General features: G+C 33.0%; 9 protein-coding genes across 9 annotated transcripts; 1 reads left to right on the top strand and 8 right to left on the bottom strand.

The window, feature by feature from the left end:
• Positions 1–24: 24 nt before the first annotated feature.
• Positions 25–2433, bottom strand: TVAGG3_0375820 (uncharacterized protein; the record flags this gene model as incomplete). Its single annotated transcript, XM_001328755.1, has 1 exon — positions 1332–2156. The coding sequence occupies one exon, from the start codon at positions 2154–2156 to the stop codon at positions 1332–1334; it is 825 nt and encodes a 274-aa protein (XP_001328790.1).
• A 151-nt stretch (positions 2434–2584) lies between these two features.
• On the bottom strand, positions 2585–4669 carry TVAGG3_0375810 (uncharacterized protein; the record flags this gene model as incomplete). Its single annotated transcript, XM_001328754.2, has 1 exon — positions 2656–3045. One exon carries the CDS (start codon positions 3043–3045, stop codon positions 2656–2658), a length of 390 nt encoding a protein of 129 aa, XP_001328789.1.
• A 291-nt stretch (positions 4670–4960) lies between these two features.
• On the bottom strand, positions 4961–6388 carry TVAGG3_0375800 (chromatin disassembly; the record flags this gene model as incomplete). Its single annotated transcript, XM_001328753.2, has 1 exon — positions 5142–6344. One exon carries the CDS (start codon positions 6342–6344, stop codon positions 5142–5144), a length of 1203 nt encoding a protein of 400 aa, XP_001328788.1.
• A 239-nt stretch (positions 6389–6627) lies between these two features.
• Positions 6628–7788, bottom strand: TVAGG3_0375790 (uncharacterized protein; the record flags this gene model as incomplete). The annotated part of the gene is made up of 1 exon (XM_001328752.1): positions 6628–7788. The coding sequence occupies one exon, from the start codon at positions 7786–7788 to the stop codon at positions 6628–6630; it is 1161 nt and encodes a 386-aa protein (XP_001328787.1).
• Positions 7789–8119: 331 nt separating this feature from the next.
• Positions 8120–10519, bottom strand: TVAGG3_0375780 (armadillo repeat-containing protein 4 (armc4) family; the record flags this gene model as incomplete). The annotated part of the gene is made up of 1 exon (XM_001328751.1): positions 8165–10477. The coding sequence occupies one exon, from the start codon at positions 10475–10477 to the stop codon at positions 8165–8167; it is 2313 nt and encodes a 770-aa protein (XP_001328786.1).
• A 278-nt stretch (positions 10520–10797) lies between these two features.
• Positions 10798–11760, bottom strand: TVAGG3_0375770 (protein folding; the record flags this gene model as incomplete). Its single annotated transcript, XM_001328750.1, has 1 exon — positions 10910–11755. The coding sequence occupies one exon, from the start codon at positions 11753–11755 to the stop codon at positions 10910–10912; it is 846 nt and encodes a 281-aa protein (XP_001328785.1).
• Positions 11761–12149: 389 nt separating this feature from the next.
• Positions 12150–13440, top strand: TVAGG3_0375760 (protein ubiquitination; the record flags this gene model as incomplete). The annotated part of the gene is made up of 1 exon (XM_001328749.1): positions 12248–13267. The coding sequence occupies one exon, from the start codon at positions 12248–12250 to the stop codon at positions 13265–13267; it is 1020 nt and encodes a 339-aa protein (XP_001328784.1).
• An 11-nt stretch (positions 13441–13451) lies between these two features.
• TVAGG3_0375750 (protein kinase protein) lies at positions 13452–15881 on the bottom strand (the record flags this gene model as incomplete). The annotated part of the gene is made up of 1 exon (XM_001328748.1): positions 13533–15875. One exon carries the CDS (start codon positions 15873–15875, stop codon positions 13533–13535), a length of 2343 nt encoding a protein of 780 aa, XP_001328783.1.
• A 29-nt stretch (positions 15882–15910) lies between these two features.
• On the bottom strand, positions 15911–17418 carry TVAGG3_0375740 (ankyrin repeat protein family; the record flags this gene model as incomplete). Its single annotated transcript, XM_001328747.2, has 1 exon — positions 15911–17254. One exon carries the CDS (start codon positions 17252–17254, stop codon positions 15911–15913), a length of 1344 nt encoding a protein of 447 aa, XP_001328782.1.
• Positions 17419–17716: the final 298 nt, after the last annotated feature.

The following is a 17716-nucleotide window of genomic DNA, read 5'->3' as shown; positions in this document are numbered from 1 at the left end:
TAATAATTTTTTTTAAATGCAATTAAAAACTACAATTATTTCATTACTTTGTTTAGATTTAATAATAGAATCATTACTAATATTGCTTGAATACAAGCAGTACAGAAGATATATGAAGCATCCACTTCAATTTGAGTATTTTTCAATACGTTATTCAATACTTAAATTATCTTCTCAGTATTTATCAATTGCTCTTTCACTAGGTTCATTAATTTATATTATTTCAAACTTTCATCGCTATGTAAATAGATTTTCTTCAGATTTAAAGTTCACAATATTCAATTACACAATATATTTCATTTTTGGATATGCATTTCCAAGAATTTACGATCAATATATTGTTGAAAGTAAAGTTAAATATAATGTCGCTTCAATTAACTATCTATTATCGCATTTAGCTTTTATTTATGTATTAATAGGTGCTGCATTATCATTAATAGTTACTATTATTAACAAAATTTATCGTGAAGATTCAAATCAGCTTCAAGATATCGATTACGAAAAAAAGGATTCAAATAGTAACGTAATAAACCCATCTCCGAAAAGTCCATGGTTCACAATCTTCATACTACTCTCATTAATTGCTTTAATAGTTTCATTTCTTAATGGTTACGACTTACATTCGATTAATGCAAAATATCACAAAAGTTCAGAGCAATTTTTCAAAGATATAACAACATATGTGATCAATGATCATGTTAGAACGAAGCATGCAAGAATTTTTTTACGGGGATTATTTAATCCAAAAATTATTTACTCAGATACATTGATAAATGTCATGCACAAAGGTGATATCAAAAAATTGGCAATTGTTGAATACGAAATGAATAGACATCAGATTCCTTTTATGAAATTATTTTTAAATATTTTTAAAGTATTTTTGTTTTCGCTTCTAATACGCAATATTCATCATGCTGGATTAACTTCATTATGTGAAAGTGATTCACTACCCGCAGGAAGATTATTAATTGCCACATTTGCGTTGTATGTACCATTAATGTTCTTTATGGCCCCGATAGAGAACATATTATATAAACAGAAAATTTATGCTTCAGATTGCTCTGCAATGATGAAATCTGGAAATATTTCGCAAACATTATTAGATTATTATAGCTGGAATGGATTAAATATAAAGCAAAAACCATTATATGCTTTAGCATATATGAATTTTCCACCAATTATGCAAAGATTAGCAAACCTACACTCATGTAGGAAATATTAACTTATGTTATTGTTATTTTGTTAAGAATATGATTGTAAATAGAATTTGTTATGCATACATAGTAATATTATTTATAAACAAACAAAATAAGAAAATATATAATTTGATATCACATATCTACTGGGATTTTTGCAAGAGAAAGTTCAGATGATGAAGATGATCCATCATCAGAAGGTTTCAAAGCGTCAGTAATATATGATGGTATTTGTAAACTTGATTGTGCAGTAATTCCTGCATTCATCCCGCTTTCGAGTGATTGAGCTTTATCTTGACCAAAAAATATACTTGATTGACGAAATTTTTGTACTTTGGGACTATTCAAATTCAAATTAAATCTCAGAGAATTTAATGCATCAGTTTCTGATGCTGTTTTCGTTATGGAACCTCTTCTAGTACCTTTATCGGCTTCAGGAGGAATTTCATAGTGATCAGATGGAGACTCTTCGCTTTCGGAAAGAACAAATGTCGAAAGATTTGTTGAGAAGTTATTTGTTTTTGTTCCTTTATTACTTTCCCCATCTTCTTCTTCATAATAATAACTGTAATATGAATCTTGATCTCGACTTTGAAGTAATGGAGTTTTTTCTTGATCATCTACATTACTGTGTTGTTGCACACTATTGTTAGAATATTTTTTACGTCTCCGATGCTTTTTCTTTCCAGTTTTGAATTCATTGAGTTTTTCTTTGTCAGAGCATGACTCTGGCTCATCATTTTCAATAATTTTCTGACGAATTAAGTACTTGTAATAGAAAAAGAATACAGAACCACCAATAGCAGCTAATATGGTACCAGCTATTATCAAAGAACCTGAAATAACGACTGGCTCTCTGTTAAATGTAGCCGTTGGTGTTGCCAATGGTCTTGTTGCTAAAGGCCTCGTCCTTGTTGGTGTTTCTTCTAATGCAACATTTGATAGGAATAAAAGAAACATTATGAATTCAAAGAAATTTTTTTGTAAAATAGCTTAATATTGAATTGATAACCGTTTTTACATTTGTGAACTTGGCAGTAAGGAATTAACAATTGATTGCAATTCAATAGAAGTTAAAGATTTCCGATGGATTAATTTTACGTTACGAACTCAATTTTCTGGGCAAAAGTTCCATTGGTACAGTGATAGTTGGCTAAGGTTGTCTTAGATTAATAATTTATGCATGCCAAACAACTTCACATGGCTATAGTTGCATCTTTTCACTCGAATATTATATTCAATTAGAAATCCATAACAATACAAATTAGCATATATGAGCATTGGTAAACCTATAGCTCAAAAAAGCTGTGAAATGCTTATTCGTGTTGATTTATATATATTTCGAAAATCCTATTCGAATTTGAATGTGTGGGTATTCTATTGAATATTTAGAGACTAAAAATCATGTTGATTGGTTTTGATTTTTTTTACAAACAAAATATAAAATCGATATAATAACTTATAAATCAGAACCAAGCTTAGCTATTGATAATTCTGATGAAGAAGAAGATTCATCATCTGAAGGTCTAAGTGCATCAGTAATGTATGAAGGAATATTTATACTACTTTGGGAAGTGATTCCTTTACCTTCTTCATTTGAAAGAGGTGTTGGTTTGAACTGCTCTGTACTCATAGTTGCATCTGAAAGCCTTTCACGTGCTTTCTTTTGAATTTCTTCATTTAATTTATTTTGAATTGCCATCAATGCATCATTTTGTGATGCAGTTCTGACAATCTGCATACTATTTTTCTGATTGTATTCATCGGTGTTATTTGGCGCAACAATTTCATATTCTGCAAGTAAATTGTCAGCATCTGTTAGAATAAAAGCGGATCCATTCGTTACCATGATACTATCTGGAAAAGCGGGTTGTGATTTAACGGAAAGACTTGCCTGATCTTCCTCCTCTTCTACTATTCCCTCTTCTTCTCCTTCACCAAATTCTTCCTCTTCATAAGAGTAATAGCTGTAGTCCGAATTTGATTCTGGAAGTAATGGTTCGCCCTCTGGAATGGTTGGTGTGTTCTTGCGAGGATGATGACCATGTACTCTGTGTTTTTTTGACTTCCTTTTGAGATTTTTGAAATTCTTGTCTTTTTTTGATCCAGTTTCATTTTCAGAATTTTCCTCGACATCTTTTTTTGCATCTGTAAACGAAAAAGTAAATTGTAACAGCAATTGCGGCCACTGACATCACAGTAAGGAAGAATGATCCTGAAATTATTGATGGTTTTCGATTAAATGTGCGTGAAGGTGTGGGTGCTGGCCTTGTTCTTAGAGGAACTTCATCTGATATAGCAATTGAGAAGAGGAAAAATAGCATAATAAAGAAAACTGAAATGTGGATTTAATTTTTTGAATGATAATTCAATAATTGCATGATTGTTAAAGTTGATATTCTGGATGAGAGAATTGTTTAATGATCTTATAAAATTCCGAGTCAGAGATCTCTTTTCAAAATTTTTGCTGTTTTTGCAGAAAATAATTTAAGATATCATATAATTTCGGGGTTATTCGGATGTGAGGTTAAAAAACGTATTTGCATGAAGCGGTTAAGCGTCAGATAGATTTTAAAGAAATAAAATAAATAATGAATACACGATTTCAGTAAAAAATTTCATCTTTCTAATTTTGATAAACTTCACAATCAATCTTTTACTGTTCACATTCAATTTTAATAGTTTGATTTATCATGTTTGTTATTCAATTGTATGACCAAATGACGAAATAATGAATTTATTTAATTTCAAATCAAAATTCTTTTTGCCTAATAGGAAACAGATACACTTAGAAAGCAAGCCATTATTCAAGTATCTTTATATAATTGTATCAACTAACAAAGCTTACGGCTTCTTTTCTTCATATATTTCAATCATTCAATATCATTATAATTTAATAAAATTATTCCAAAAACTTAGAAAATACTTAAACATTATCAATTGTAAGGAAACGGAAATTGGTAATAGGAATAAAATAGTACTTTTACAAAAATTATGAAATTTTCAATTAATTGATAAAAATTGTATGGTTAAAAAATGTTTGATTCTAGTAATTTAATGTTTTGATGAGAATTCTTCTAAATTTTTAAAAACATTTTTGAATGAAAAATAAGGCCAAGATAGTGAAATTTCGCCTTTTGACACTATTATATTACAAGGTATTGTGAAGGAATCTGTTGAATCGATTCAGGAACTTAAATTAATGTTGGTTCTTGTAAAATTTCTGTTATGGAATTGCAAACCTCGCTACTTACTTTAGGGTTGGCTGCTTGTTCATTTGTTACTAATTTAATTTTAAGCTTTGGGGGTAATTTCTGTATATTTTGCAAATTTCGTTCTAAAGTTGTCTCTTTAGGATTATCAATAAGTTTTCCGCTTTTATCAAGTTTATAAACAACTTGGCGATTCTTGTTAAAACGGCTAACGAAAACAATGTGTGGATTTAGGGCAGGAAGTCGAACCATAAAAATAAAATCGGTTTCAAAATTTTAAAATTCTTATAGTTTGATAATAATTGCGAGGAACTTATGAATAAAAGGATTTGAACCTTTTTTATACCATTTTTTGAGAGGATGAGATTTTGATAAAAATCTTGAGGTTTATGGTCAAACAAAAAGAAATAAATAGGATACAACTATAGTTTACAACCATTCCATATTTTCGAATAATTTTGATTTATCTCAGCTAGATTCCGAGAAAAAGTGAATTCTAGTTTTTACAAAGAGACATCTTAATCAACGACAATTTGACGCTGATCATCCCGTGTTTAAGAGTTTCTAATATGTGTAGATGAACAACATTATTAGTTTATCTATATTTCGAAAATATCAGTGGATAATTTACTGAAAAAGGTAGAAATAAAGCATCATTTTGCATTCAATAAAGACTTTATTTATAATAATAACTCAATATAAATATAATAAAAAAGAAAAGTTGTATGAAAAATTAATTTGTTTCTGGAGCTGGAGTTCCATCCTCTTGAGCATCAGCATCTTCGACAATATCAGGAATGAACACATCAAATGTTTCTCCTGTGACAGCGATAAGTCCTGGAATCTGTGGATGGTAGTGGAGTTCCTTTGGCTCGGCAATTGGATGTTCGAACATCATCTGGTCAGGAATACCTTCTTCGCGGTCTTCTGGATCGAAAGCTTCGACAGAAATGTCCCAAACAGTGACTCTTCCGTCTTCTGATGATGCTGCGAGCTCTGTTTCGTCGTTGGGGTTCCACTCGATGGATGTGATCGCATCCTGATGGTAATCGATTGAGAATGCTGGGCCGTTTTCGTCAGATGCGTTTCTGATATCCCAGACGTTGATTTGACCATCGTCTGAGCCTGTAGCAATGAGGGTCTTCTGGATACCATTCCAGTCGAGTACATTAATATCGATTTTATCTGCTGGGTTGGCTTCTGGATCTTTTTCAAGATTACGACCCTGGAATTTGAGGATTGGAGCCTTGAGATCACGGTTATCCCAGATACAGACGTAGCCATCACTACTGCATGTTGCAAAGATGCCGTCATCCTGTGGAGAAAAGACGATATCTTCAACACTGTCGGCGTGAGCTGGGAACTGAGAAAGCTGACGGAATGAGCTTCCATCCTGCTTCCAAAGCTGAATGATGCCGTTGACATCACCGTAAGCTAATAAGCCTTGCTGGATTTTAGACCATGCGAGGCCGTAACCTTCATCATCTGCTGGGCACTCGTGAAGCAAATTGACGGCTCCATCACCAGAATCTGTGTTTGATGCATTAATTGCGTCTTTGATATCCCAGATGCAAACGCCTGCGCTTTCTGTCCATGTTGCGACAACATTTGTATTTTGTGGCATGCATCTTACTCTGTTAGCACATGATGGGTGGAAATTGCCGCAGACACGGATCTTTGGATCTGGAAGATCTTCTTCTGCTGTGCCATCATTCTTAGTATATTGAAGCTCGCTGATTTTTGTGACAAGGAGTTGATTTTCGTCCTCTGATTCTGCTTGTGTTGCTGAAACAAAGTAGGCAGTATGTGGAAATGTACGACGAGATGCACCTAATGTATCCTGAATAACATCAAATGATAGGCATGGCCATTCGAAGTTCATCTGGAAAAAGGATTGGTAAATATCATTAGTAAAGCCCCAATCTTCTTCCTCCATTACTAAGTCTATGCTGAGTTGTCACTTTTGAAAGCCAAAATCTTGAGAGACATTTTACTTTTTTAATATGAAATTATTGTAGTCTATAGTGTATTAAAGAATTTTCAAATAGCCAATCCCTGCAAATTCTCAAAATCTTCTAAAAAATTTAAAATTATCTCAATTTATTAGCATGACCATGCATTTTGGAAGAATTCCAATCAAAGTGTATCATAAATTTTGTTATAATATTGTAAATAAAAAAAATGATAAAAAATACTTAAGTAATAGAAAATCATACAATTTAGTCCTCTTCCTCATCCTCGTCGTAATCATCTGGATTCAAAATTTCATCGGCAATATTTCCCAAAGTTTGCTTCAGCGCGTTTAAAACCTGAGCTGATGGATATCTTCCCTTTTCTTTAATATTTCCTGTGAATATTTTGAGGGTTCCACCGGCCAATCTTTGAACAACTCCTTTTGCCGCTTCTGCCAATTTAATTTTCATTTGTTTGAGCTGAGCAGCTGCTTTATCATCTCCTTGTGGGTTAGATTCCGATAATTTCTGGTTTTCTAAGGTTAATTTTTGAAGTTGTTCTTCAAGTGACTTTTTTGTATTTTCTGATTGCTTAATGAGATCATTTAATCGTTTTGTATCATTTTCGGTATTCTTTTTAGCTACCTGAAGTTTGTTTTCTGATGAATCTCTTTCAAGTTGTTCATCTTTCTTGTAATTTTCAGAAATATTCTTAAGTTCCTCTTCTAATCTATTTATATTATTATTTAAGGCTGTTGTATCAATTGGTTGTGAGTATTCTGCTAATTCTTTATTTAATTGCTGAATTTTTGATCGTAAGTTAACTCTTTCTTCGCGATCAACAAAAACAGATGAAAGTTCATCAATCTGTGATTGAAGTTCTGTAAGAATTCTGTTCTTTTGAGCTGATTCAGTCGCAATAGAACGAACTTGTTGAAGCATTTTTTCATTTGACAGGCAAACATGACGGTATTGCATTGGAGGTGGATTAAATGACTGTATTTCGAGTTGTAATTCATCGAATTTTTGTTGAATCATTTTCTTAAATTGAGAAAGAGAAGTTTCTACGTCAGTTTTAGTATAAACTTTCTTTCCCTTTGCTTTTGGAGCTGAATGCTGTGGTTGCTCCACTGGTTTTTCTGGTTGCTTTGGTTGTTCAACATTTACTGGTTTTGGAGGTTCATTTTTCTGTTCAACAGGTTTTTCAACTTGTGGTTCTGGTGATAATTTCGGTAGTTCTGGCGGACTTTGCTGTGGTTGTGGAATTGGGGGTAATTCATTTTCCGATTTTGGAGTAGGAGTTGAAGTAATGCTTAGTAAAACAAGATTGTTTTCTTGCGTGGGCGCTTCTTTGGGTTTGTATGGGGCTTTTACGCCAAAAAGTGAATCTCCATCGTCCGAAGAATCTCCAAAAAGATCAGCGCTCATTCTTATAAAAACCGTCATTTTTCTCCATGAAATTCGACACATTTTCAACCGAAATGAATTAATATAAAACATATCACCATGGATAAGTATTTAAGTTTTAGTCTTCAAATTGAAAAAACACCCGCACTTAGAGATGAAACTTTGCGAATACAAGGGAATTAAGAATTACAGCTTCCTGACAAATAAGTACATAGATAGTTACGAAAATTGGAGTCTATGAAATTTCTAAATTCATATAATTCTCCAAATGTATTGCCTCAATCTTTTTTGAATAATGGTTTTACTGCTCATAATTGACTGCTGTAATTTAAAATGCTATAATTAATAAACCAAGAAAAAAAATACACTTTACTTCTAAAATCTTAAAATTATTAACTTAACCTCTGTTAGTTCTGATATTTCTAATAGCAACAGCAGCAGCCATTTGAAGTTCTCTATCTGTACTTGAAACCATCATCAATAAGTATTCTACAACACCCGCATTGCTTAGTTTCTTAGAGTTCTGAGCATCTTCACTCAGAGCTTTAAGAGCTTTAGCTGTAGCGGCATGAACTTCTGGATTATTTGATGGTGGCTGGAGATATGATACTAATGGATCAACAGCACCTTCTTGGCCGAAATGATGTCTGTTATCTCCATAAGCTGCGGCAACACCAATTGCATTTGCTAAGGGGGTTCTTACTGAATCTTTTGTTGTGGAAAGTAGTCTAGAAAGTAATTCAACAAGGCCCAGATCGGTCATGAAAGCAAGATTTTCTGTATCGCGTGCAACTTCTGTAATTGCCATACAAGCGCTTTCTTGAACATCTGAATCATCACTCTTTAGAAGTCCAACAAGCAAATCTAAACCATCAACAAATGTTCTGACAATTGTTGGTGAATCTGGTGACTTCAAGAATGGAACAAGTGCACGTGTTGCAGCAGCTTGAACAGCAGAATATGGAGATTTCATTAATGACCATAGTGTTCTAACACCATTAAGTTGCATTAATTGCTGAAGATTTGACTTCTGGTTGCAGCAAGTTCCAATTGCTTTAGCTGCATAAACAATATAATCAGGATCTGTTGATGAGAGATATTTCAACAAATCTGGAATCATATTCTGCTTCTGTGTCCATTCAAGGCATGAATTGTTCAATGTCAAAACGCCAAGAGCTTTGAGAACACCTTGAATAACTTTCGGACTATCGCTCTTCCAAAGCCTCTGGAGCTTAGCATGAATAGCAGGAATAAATGCATCTCTGATGCTTGGAATTTCGCCAAGAGTAACAACACAATTAAGGCCGGATAAGATAACATTTTCATTCTTGCTATCAAGCATTGTCATCAAGTTTGTTGGGCCATCTTGAGCCTTTGAACAGAATAATTTCTGTAATTCTTCATCTATTGGGTAGCATGTTAAAGCCATAGCTGACCATGATACGCATTCATCATCTGTTGACTTTAGACCTTGGCAGAAGAATTTGATGTGATATGGTTTCAAAGGTTCGAATATCTTTGGACCATATTTAGGAAGAGAACATAGCAAACGTGTGATATTTGTCATTTGGTTATCATTTGCATTGCATGGATTTGTGTATCTTTCAAGTTCAATCATTAAGTGAGAGTCAATCATAGCTTTTGTTGCTTCGGCTGATCTGTTGACTGACCAGAGTGTATAGCAAACATCTGAAACTAAATCACTCTGTTTGATGAATACAATTAATTGCTCAATACCACCGACTTGAATGAAAAAGTTGCGAAAAGCGGTGTTGTGACAGCAGTTTGCAATTGTTGTAAGTAAATCTGGCATTAAAGTCATTTCTTCTCTTCTAAGGAGATCAAATAATAAATTCACGAAATCTTGGTTTGCCAAATGCCTTCTGATAAGTGCATTGAGAGAAATCATAGCGAATATACGAAGAGCATAGATCTGTTGAGTTGTTCTAGTATCTCCGTAGTTGTGTGTTTGTTTGAATCGAAGGATATCACGAAGAGCAGGAATAGAACCGGTTGAATAAATAGCGCGCTGGCCAGATGCTTCTTTGAAAACTGGATTCTCAGACAATTCCTTAAGATCGTTATTTGTTGGATCAGACGTTTCTGGGTTGCCAAGTGCCTTTAGTTTGGCATGTAAGCTCCAGTATTCACCCTCAGTTGATGAAGGTTTGTTGAATTGAACAATCTTTTCATCATCTTCTGGCTGATTTTCTTCAGCATCTTCTTCGCCAGTAGGGCTTTCTGGCTGTCTTAGAACAAGAACCGGTTGTGGAAGAGAAACAAGTGAATTCTGTGCGATTTCGCGAGAGACGGCCAAATTTTCACTGTCTGAAATTTCACCTTTAACTTTAGCGTCATATGTACTGTCAAAGTGCTTAGATATATCATGTAAGACATCTACAATTGATTTCATTTCTGGTCCATCCTCTTCGTAGTTTAATTCTTCAGAAGCGCTTTTCTTTTCGATTGAATAGCCCTTGATTTTAAGGCATTTGCCGTTTTGCTTGCATAATATGATTACAATTCCAGCATCATGTGTAGAAACAATTACAATGCCGTAATCGCCTTCAGCTTCTCTCCACGGAGGAGCATGTGTGCCTGAAGGAGAAATATAAGAACTTTCCCATCTAATCCATTTGAGTGGGTGTCTTTGAGCATTGGCACCTGCTAATTTGCTAAGCTCAATTACTTCATTATCAAATTTATCCATCTGCGCAATGATTTAAAATTTATTTGTACGTTTAGTAATCACTACTTGGCACTTTTTTATCATTATTGGCGTGATGCACCGGTAAAATTCTTATATCCGCTTTAAGGGAAAATGAGTATGTAATCAAGAAGATGGATTACGAGAGGGAAAAACGAATACTTTGTTTCTTGATTTGGGTTCTGGGAAGAAAGTTTACAACAAAATTTATCTACCTTGCAATCTTTCTTCTTAATTACAAATATGCATGTGAAAATATAACTCTTACGTCCTAATACACTAAAAGAGCTTAGTAAACATTAAAAAAAAATAATACAGATATATTGAAGAAATAAAAGCTAAATTTTATATGTTTACAAGTATTGCCAAACAAGTTATGATAAAAGAAAACTTTCTATAAGTATTAAATTGCATAAGAAAATAAAATTGGTTAATTTAAAGATCAAAGACAGATTTTCTTGGTCTTTGTTTCACCAATTCGTTAACTCTATTACAAGATGTCTTAGGAAGGCTATGTGTGGATTCTGCTTTGCATTTTTCCTTCATAAAGTTAATATATTCAGAATCTGCAACATCTCGTATGAATCTAGTTAATTCTTGAGGACTAACCCCACCTAATTTTCGATAAACAGTAACATAAACATCGTAAGGTATCTGGAAAGGTTCCTGTGAGTATAATGTTGTAAAATCAATGTATTTTCTATCAGCATTTTTTGGCATACCATTAAATACTAGATTAGACTTTATCAAACTTTCTATATTTCCTGATCCCATTCTCTGTACAAATGAATTGAGCAAAATCATAACAATAAAAATAACAAGAATTGATAGAAGATGGAAATTCCTGAATGGATGTAAATTCTGCTCTTGTGGTCTTGCATAATTGTATCTGCGAAAATGTACGTTGCCAAATGGAAAATCATCAAAGTCATCTCCAAAGCCAAATTGATGAAAACCGAAGAATTGTCTGGATATATCTGGATCTATTTCTTGTACAAAGACGCGAGCTCCCTCTGCTTCTTGAGCTCTCATTGGTCGTGGACCTGTTTCTCCGTATAAATCGTATTGTCTTCTTTTGTTTTCATCAGAAAGGACTTCGTAGGCGTGTGAAACTTTTTGAAATGCTTCGGTAGCTTTTTCGTGCTTGCATCTGTCTGGATGAACTTTCAATGCAACTTTTCTGTAAGCTCTTTTAAGAGCTTCTTGATCAACATTTCTATCTACCTGCAAGACATCATAATATGTTGGCGAATTTAAAATTCTTGATATTTCATCATCCATTTTCTATATAATGATTTTGAAAATTTTTGTAATTTGGTCACTTTTGGATCGTAAAAAAAAATAATTGATAAGACCTTCTTGATACATCAGTACAGCGCTTTCTGCTAAGATTTTGTACATATAATGATAAATGTAATTATTTTTGAACTGATTTTCTAATTTGGAGTCATTCTCAAGCCTATAAATTCAAGTATAGTCCACAGCATTTGCTATGACACATCAATGAGCTTCATAATGTTAATTATTGTTCAAGAAAATTAGATCTTTCGAAATATAAAAGAAATTCTTTTCATTTTTGATGGAAATTACCTATGAACATATTTTAATGGATTTTCTATTTCCTTGGAATTACGACTTGTAAAGTAAACGGCTTTTCATTTTGATGAGTCAGGACCTTATTCATAACTTTGAATACATTGCTGCTCACATCAAAGATTACATTGATGAAAATAAGTTATTCGGTGTGTTTGAAACACAAGATATCAAAAAATCATGAAATTTTCACATTTGACAACAAAAGACTTCATCGATCTTCTCAAACAATCAGATCCTACAATCAAAGCAAGCGAGTTATACAAATGCACTCGAAATGCAAATATTTCTATTCAAAATTTCGAAGAAGTTGTTTCAATTCTTAAATCAATCAAGAAATACATGAAACTTGGAATACTTGATAGTGTTATTGACTTCTTAATGCAAACACAAAACGAAATACCTAATTCTACAAAGAAAATCCAGCAATTTCAAATAGATTCTAAACTTCTATCAAAAATTTCAGAACTTAAGGAATCAGGTGATTTCGAAAGTATCTACAATTTCCTTGATGAACTTTCATCTCAAGGAAATCAAACAATGATTTCAAAATCATGTGAAGAAGGACTTTGGAAAAAGACATCAAGAAATTTTGTATTTGGTACTGAAATGAATGTCCTTCATGAAGCAAGCGAAAAAGGGAATTTAAAACTTGTTAAATCTCTTATTGAATGTGGCTGTGATAAAGAAACAAATGGGAAATGGGGAGAAACTCCACTCATCATTGCATCAAAAAATGGTGATCTTGAAGTTGTTAAATATCTTATTTCTGCTGGAGCTGATAAAGAAGCAAAGGATGAAAATGGATGGACTTCACTCATTTATGCATCAGAATATGGTCATCTTGAAGTTGTTAAATATCTTATTTCTATTGGATGTGATAAAGAAACAAAAGATAAAAGGATGTATACTCCTCTCATTTCTGCATCATATAATGGTCGTTTTGAAGTTGTTAAATATCTTATCTCTATTGGAGCTGATAAAGAAGCAAAGGATGAATTTGGAAATACTCCACTCATTTATGCATCAAGAAATGGTCATCTTGAAGTTGTTAAATATCTTATCTCTGTTGGAGCTGATAAAGAAGCAAAGGATGAAAATGGATGGACTTCACTCATTTATGCATCAGAATATGGTCATCTTGAAGTTGTTAAATATCTTATTTCTGTTGGTGCTAAGAAAGATGCAAAGGTTAAGTAGTGAAAATCTGCGATGATTTAAATACTTTTTATTGAATTTTTTATAAATAAATTAATAAAATTTGAATATTTTTGAAATAACACTATTGATTTTAAGATGTTCACCAAAACCATTTATCATTTGAAGTAAATAATTTTTTCAAATGATGAATTAAAACATTAATTTAAAAATTGTATTTATGGCCGATAGGAAGGTTTTACTAATATATAAAAATAATAAAAATATATATATAAAACAAAAATATATATTATCAAATTAAAAAAAATTACTTTTGGAAGCCCTTCTTGATCTTTTGAGCTAATGAATCAGGGGTACTTCCGTTTTTAATCTTTTCAAGAATCAAATCTCTCAAAGAAACATGTTTTTCCATTCGAATAAGTAAATTAACAGAATTTTGAGTAATATTTGTTAATAACTCTATAATATCTCTTGAATTTTCTTCATTCTCGCACGCGGATGATAAAAGCAATCTCGAAATTTCGGAATTTTCTAAATTTTCCAAATTTTGTTTCAAAACAGCCTTTGGTATTCTAATTCCATTTGAAGCTAATGCTATGTATGATGCCGTTGATAATCCTTTCAAATCTTCATTCTGTGTGTATTTTTCAAGTAAAATAATCGGAATTCTTTTATATTCGCCAAGCGACAGGAGGCAGCGCAATGCAGCGGTCTGTAGACTAATATCTGTGCTGTTCAACCCTTGTACGCATCGATCTGCCACAATGTATTTCAATTGTAGTTCAACTCCTTTAACTGAAGAGACTTCTAGTGCCAAAGCGATATCCTTTGGGTTAACGCAGTAAATAGATGCTAAGTCGTGGCATGAATTCTTGCAAGCCGAGATAACAATATTTGTATCTGTCCCAGGATTGCCTGTCGGAAGGTTTTCCACGAACTTTGCCATGATACTAGATGGTATTGAGTTCGGCGGCATCTGTCTGAGCAATTTTGAGACGAAATATACTTTTGATGTTTGGAAGAAAACGAATAAAAGCCTAGAAAGCTGTTCCGGGTTACTTATTACGAAAGCCGAGTAAATTGATTCAACAATCTCCCAGCAACTATCAATACATATTGGTGGAAGACCCACTTTTTCAATTAACTTTACAGTGTCAAAAATTTGATTATTTTCTTTCAAATCTTTGAAGGACTTTTCGACCATGTTAATGAGTAACTCACCTTCCGTTGCACTTTTTTCTATATAATAGAGTACTTCTTCTGTGTTACTACCATCGAACATCACCAATCCTTGTTTGAATAATTTTACGATATCATCGAAATTTGGTCTCGTATTTGGATCGCGATCCCAGCATAGTGTTATTAGGTCCCGCATGGCCATGTTGCCTTGTTCTGGAAGGTGTGGCCTTGCATCGAAATTCAAAACTTCCGAAATAATCTGTTGGCTACCGAAACCGTCGTAAGGAGTTTCAGAAGTCAACAATTCCCACAACAAAACACCATAAGCGTAAACGTCAACTTTCGATGTATATCTTGATCCTCTTTTTAGTACTTCAGGAGCCATCCAATGCGGTGTACCGATGTTGCTGGTCATCTCTGTTGACTGTTCTGCGAACCGTGAAAACCCGAAATCGCAGATTTTAACCTTTTTGTTCGAATCTAATAAAACATTCAAGGATTTTAAGTCCCTGTGAACGATCTTCCTTGAATGAAGGAACTGCATACCTCGTGCTATATCAAATGCTGCTATTGTACGGAGCGTGGCATTCATGTGGCCAGGAGTATGGATGGCTTTGTAAAGAGATCCACCGTCCATCCACTCAGTTATGATGCAGAATGGCCAGGAATCGGTTGCTCCAATGAGTCTGAGTAGTGCTGGATGCTGGGCTGTGGCAAGAACGGCTACTTCGCGTTGATCTGATTGGAATTTGGCAGAATTCAGTTTTTGGAAGGTAAATTTCTTAATGGCGACGTATTCTCCGGTTCTTTTATGCTTGCCGTAATAGACATGTGCGGAAACACCACGGCCAATTTCTTTAATTTCCTCAAAATCATTGTAATCAACGAGCCATGATTGATAATTGACAGGAATAGGAGAGAATGTTCTAACAACTAAACTTTCATCACTGTTTTTAGAGAGAATTTCTTCTATTGATGAAAGTCTAGCTTTGACTTTATTTAAAAGAACTTCTGAGATATTTGGCTGCTTGATATATTGAGTAAATGATGCAAGAATTGCACGGAGATCAAGATTATTAAATTGCTGCCATTCTGGCGCATTGACATTGATGATATTAGAAAAATCCTCTCCATATTTTTCAACAGCATTGTGAAATTTAGTAAATAAGTCAAGTAATTGATCTAAAATAAAATTTGGTGGATTCTCAATTGTTGGATAAGTCCAGGTTTGAATTATATTTTGACTGAAAATTTGCAATAATGGATGGAAGAATGAAAGAATTTCATCAACTGCTTCATCTGTATCTCTGGGAACTTGCGAAACAGCGTCAGAACAGAATAATTTTACAAATTTTCTGACAATAACTAAAGCAAATTCGAATTTCTTCCTATGGACAACTGTTTGGTCGCCCATTGTTTCTAAGTTCCTGAAATGAACTTGTATTTCAGAAACTTTGTTTTTAGTTGCCATTTAAAAAAAAATTGTAAATGTCAAATATTTACTTGTCAAAATTTTGAAATTAATTTTTGATCCAATGCCGTTTTTCCATCTTTATTAATTGCTTCTTTATCAGCTCCAACAGAGATAAGATATCTAACAACTTCAAGACGACCTTGACTTGATGCAGAAATGAGTGGAGTATATCCCCGATTATTCTTTGCTTCTTTATCAGCTCCAACAGAGATAAGATATTTAACAACTTCAAGATGACCTCCTCTTGATGCCCAAATGAGTGGAGTATATTTATAGCTATCCTTTGCTTCTTTATCAGCTCCAACAGAGATAAGATATTTAACAACTTCAAGATGACCTCCTCTTGATGCCCAAATGAGTGGAGTATATTTATAGCTATCCTTTGCTTCTTTATCAGCTCCAACAGAGATAAGATATTTAACAACTTCAAGATGGCCATTTCTTGATGCATAAATGAGTGGAGTATATCCCCAATAATTCTTTGCTTCTTTATAAGCTCCAATAGAGATAAGATATTTAACAACTTCAAGATGACCATTTTCTGATGCTTTAATGAGTGGAGTATTTTCATATTTATTCTTTGCTTCTTTATCAGCTCCAACAGAGATAAGACATTTAACAGTTTCAAGACGACCAAGTCCTGATGCATAAATGAGTGGGGTATATCCCAAATCATTCTTTGCTTCTTTATCAGCACCAACAGAGATAAGATATTGAACAACTTCAAGATGACCTTCTCTTGATGCCAAAATGAGCGGAGTACATTTATAGTAAGTTCTTGTTTCTTTATCACAACCACAATCAATAAGAGATTTAACAAGTCTGAGAATTCCTTTTTCACATGCAACATGAAGGACATTCTTTTCTTCATCATATTTATCTTTTTTAAGAGCTATCTTTTTCCAAAGTTCTTCTTCACATGATTTTGAAATCATCTTTTGATTGCCTTGAGATGAAAGTTCATCAAGAAAATTGTAGATACTTTCGAAATCATCTGATTCCTTAAGTTCTGATATTTTTGATAGAATTTCATTCTCATTATAGCTTTTTTCTTTAATCTGTTCAACTTTTGTTTCTTTGTCACTTTTTGGGGGTTGATTTTGATTTGAATTCAAATCTGTTTGAAGTTGTTGGATTTTCTTTGTAGAATTAGGTATTTCGTTTTGCGTTTGCATTAAGAAGTCAATAACACTATCAAGTATTCCAAGTTTCATGTATTTCTTGATTGATTTAAGAATTGAAACAACTTCTTCGAAATTTTGAATAGAAATATTTGCATTTCGAGTGCATTTGTATAACTCGCTTGCTTTGATTGTAGGATCTGATTGTTTGAGAAGATCGATGAAGTCTTTTGTTGTCAAATGTGAAAATTTCATGATTTTTTGATATCTTGTGTTTCAAACACACCGAATAACTTATTTTCATCAATGTAATCTTTGATGTGAGCAGCAATGTATTCAAAGTTATGAATAAGGTCCTGACTCATCAAAATGAAAAGCCGTTTACTTTACAAATCGTAATTGCTTCAAAATAAATGTCGTAAATTTACCACATTTTTACACTTTTTGAATTGAAAATTCAAAAAGTGTAAAAAAGGTTGTCATTCTTTATGCACTTTTTCAATAAAATTTTTCATTTTCATTTTGAATACTTCACAAAATTTGGGTGGCAAATTGAAAAAGTGAAAAAGAATAATTACTTTTCCCTTTTATTTATTCAACTAACTTTTCAAACACATTTTTTCTTAACTTGAAACATCCTTAATTTTTTACCTTCGCAACGCAAATATGGAGAAATTTTTCGAAATTATAGAACTATTTGAAATATAATAGAGACCA

Source organism: Trichomonas vaginalis, chromosome V (genome assembly GCF_026262505.1).
Source record: "Trichomonas vaginalis G3 chromosome V, whole genome shotgun sequence".
NCBI classification, from domain to species: domain Eukaryota; phylum Parabasalia; order Trichomonadida; family Trichomonadidae; genus Trichomonas; species Trichomonas vaginalis.
This window is presented reverse-complemented; position numbering and strand designations above follow the sequence as displayed.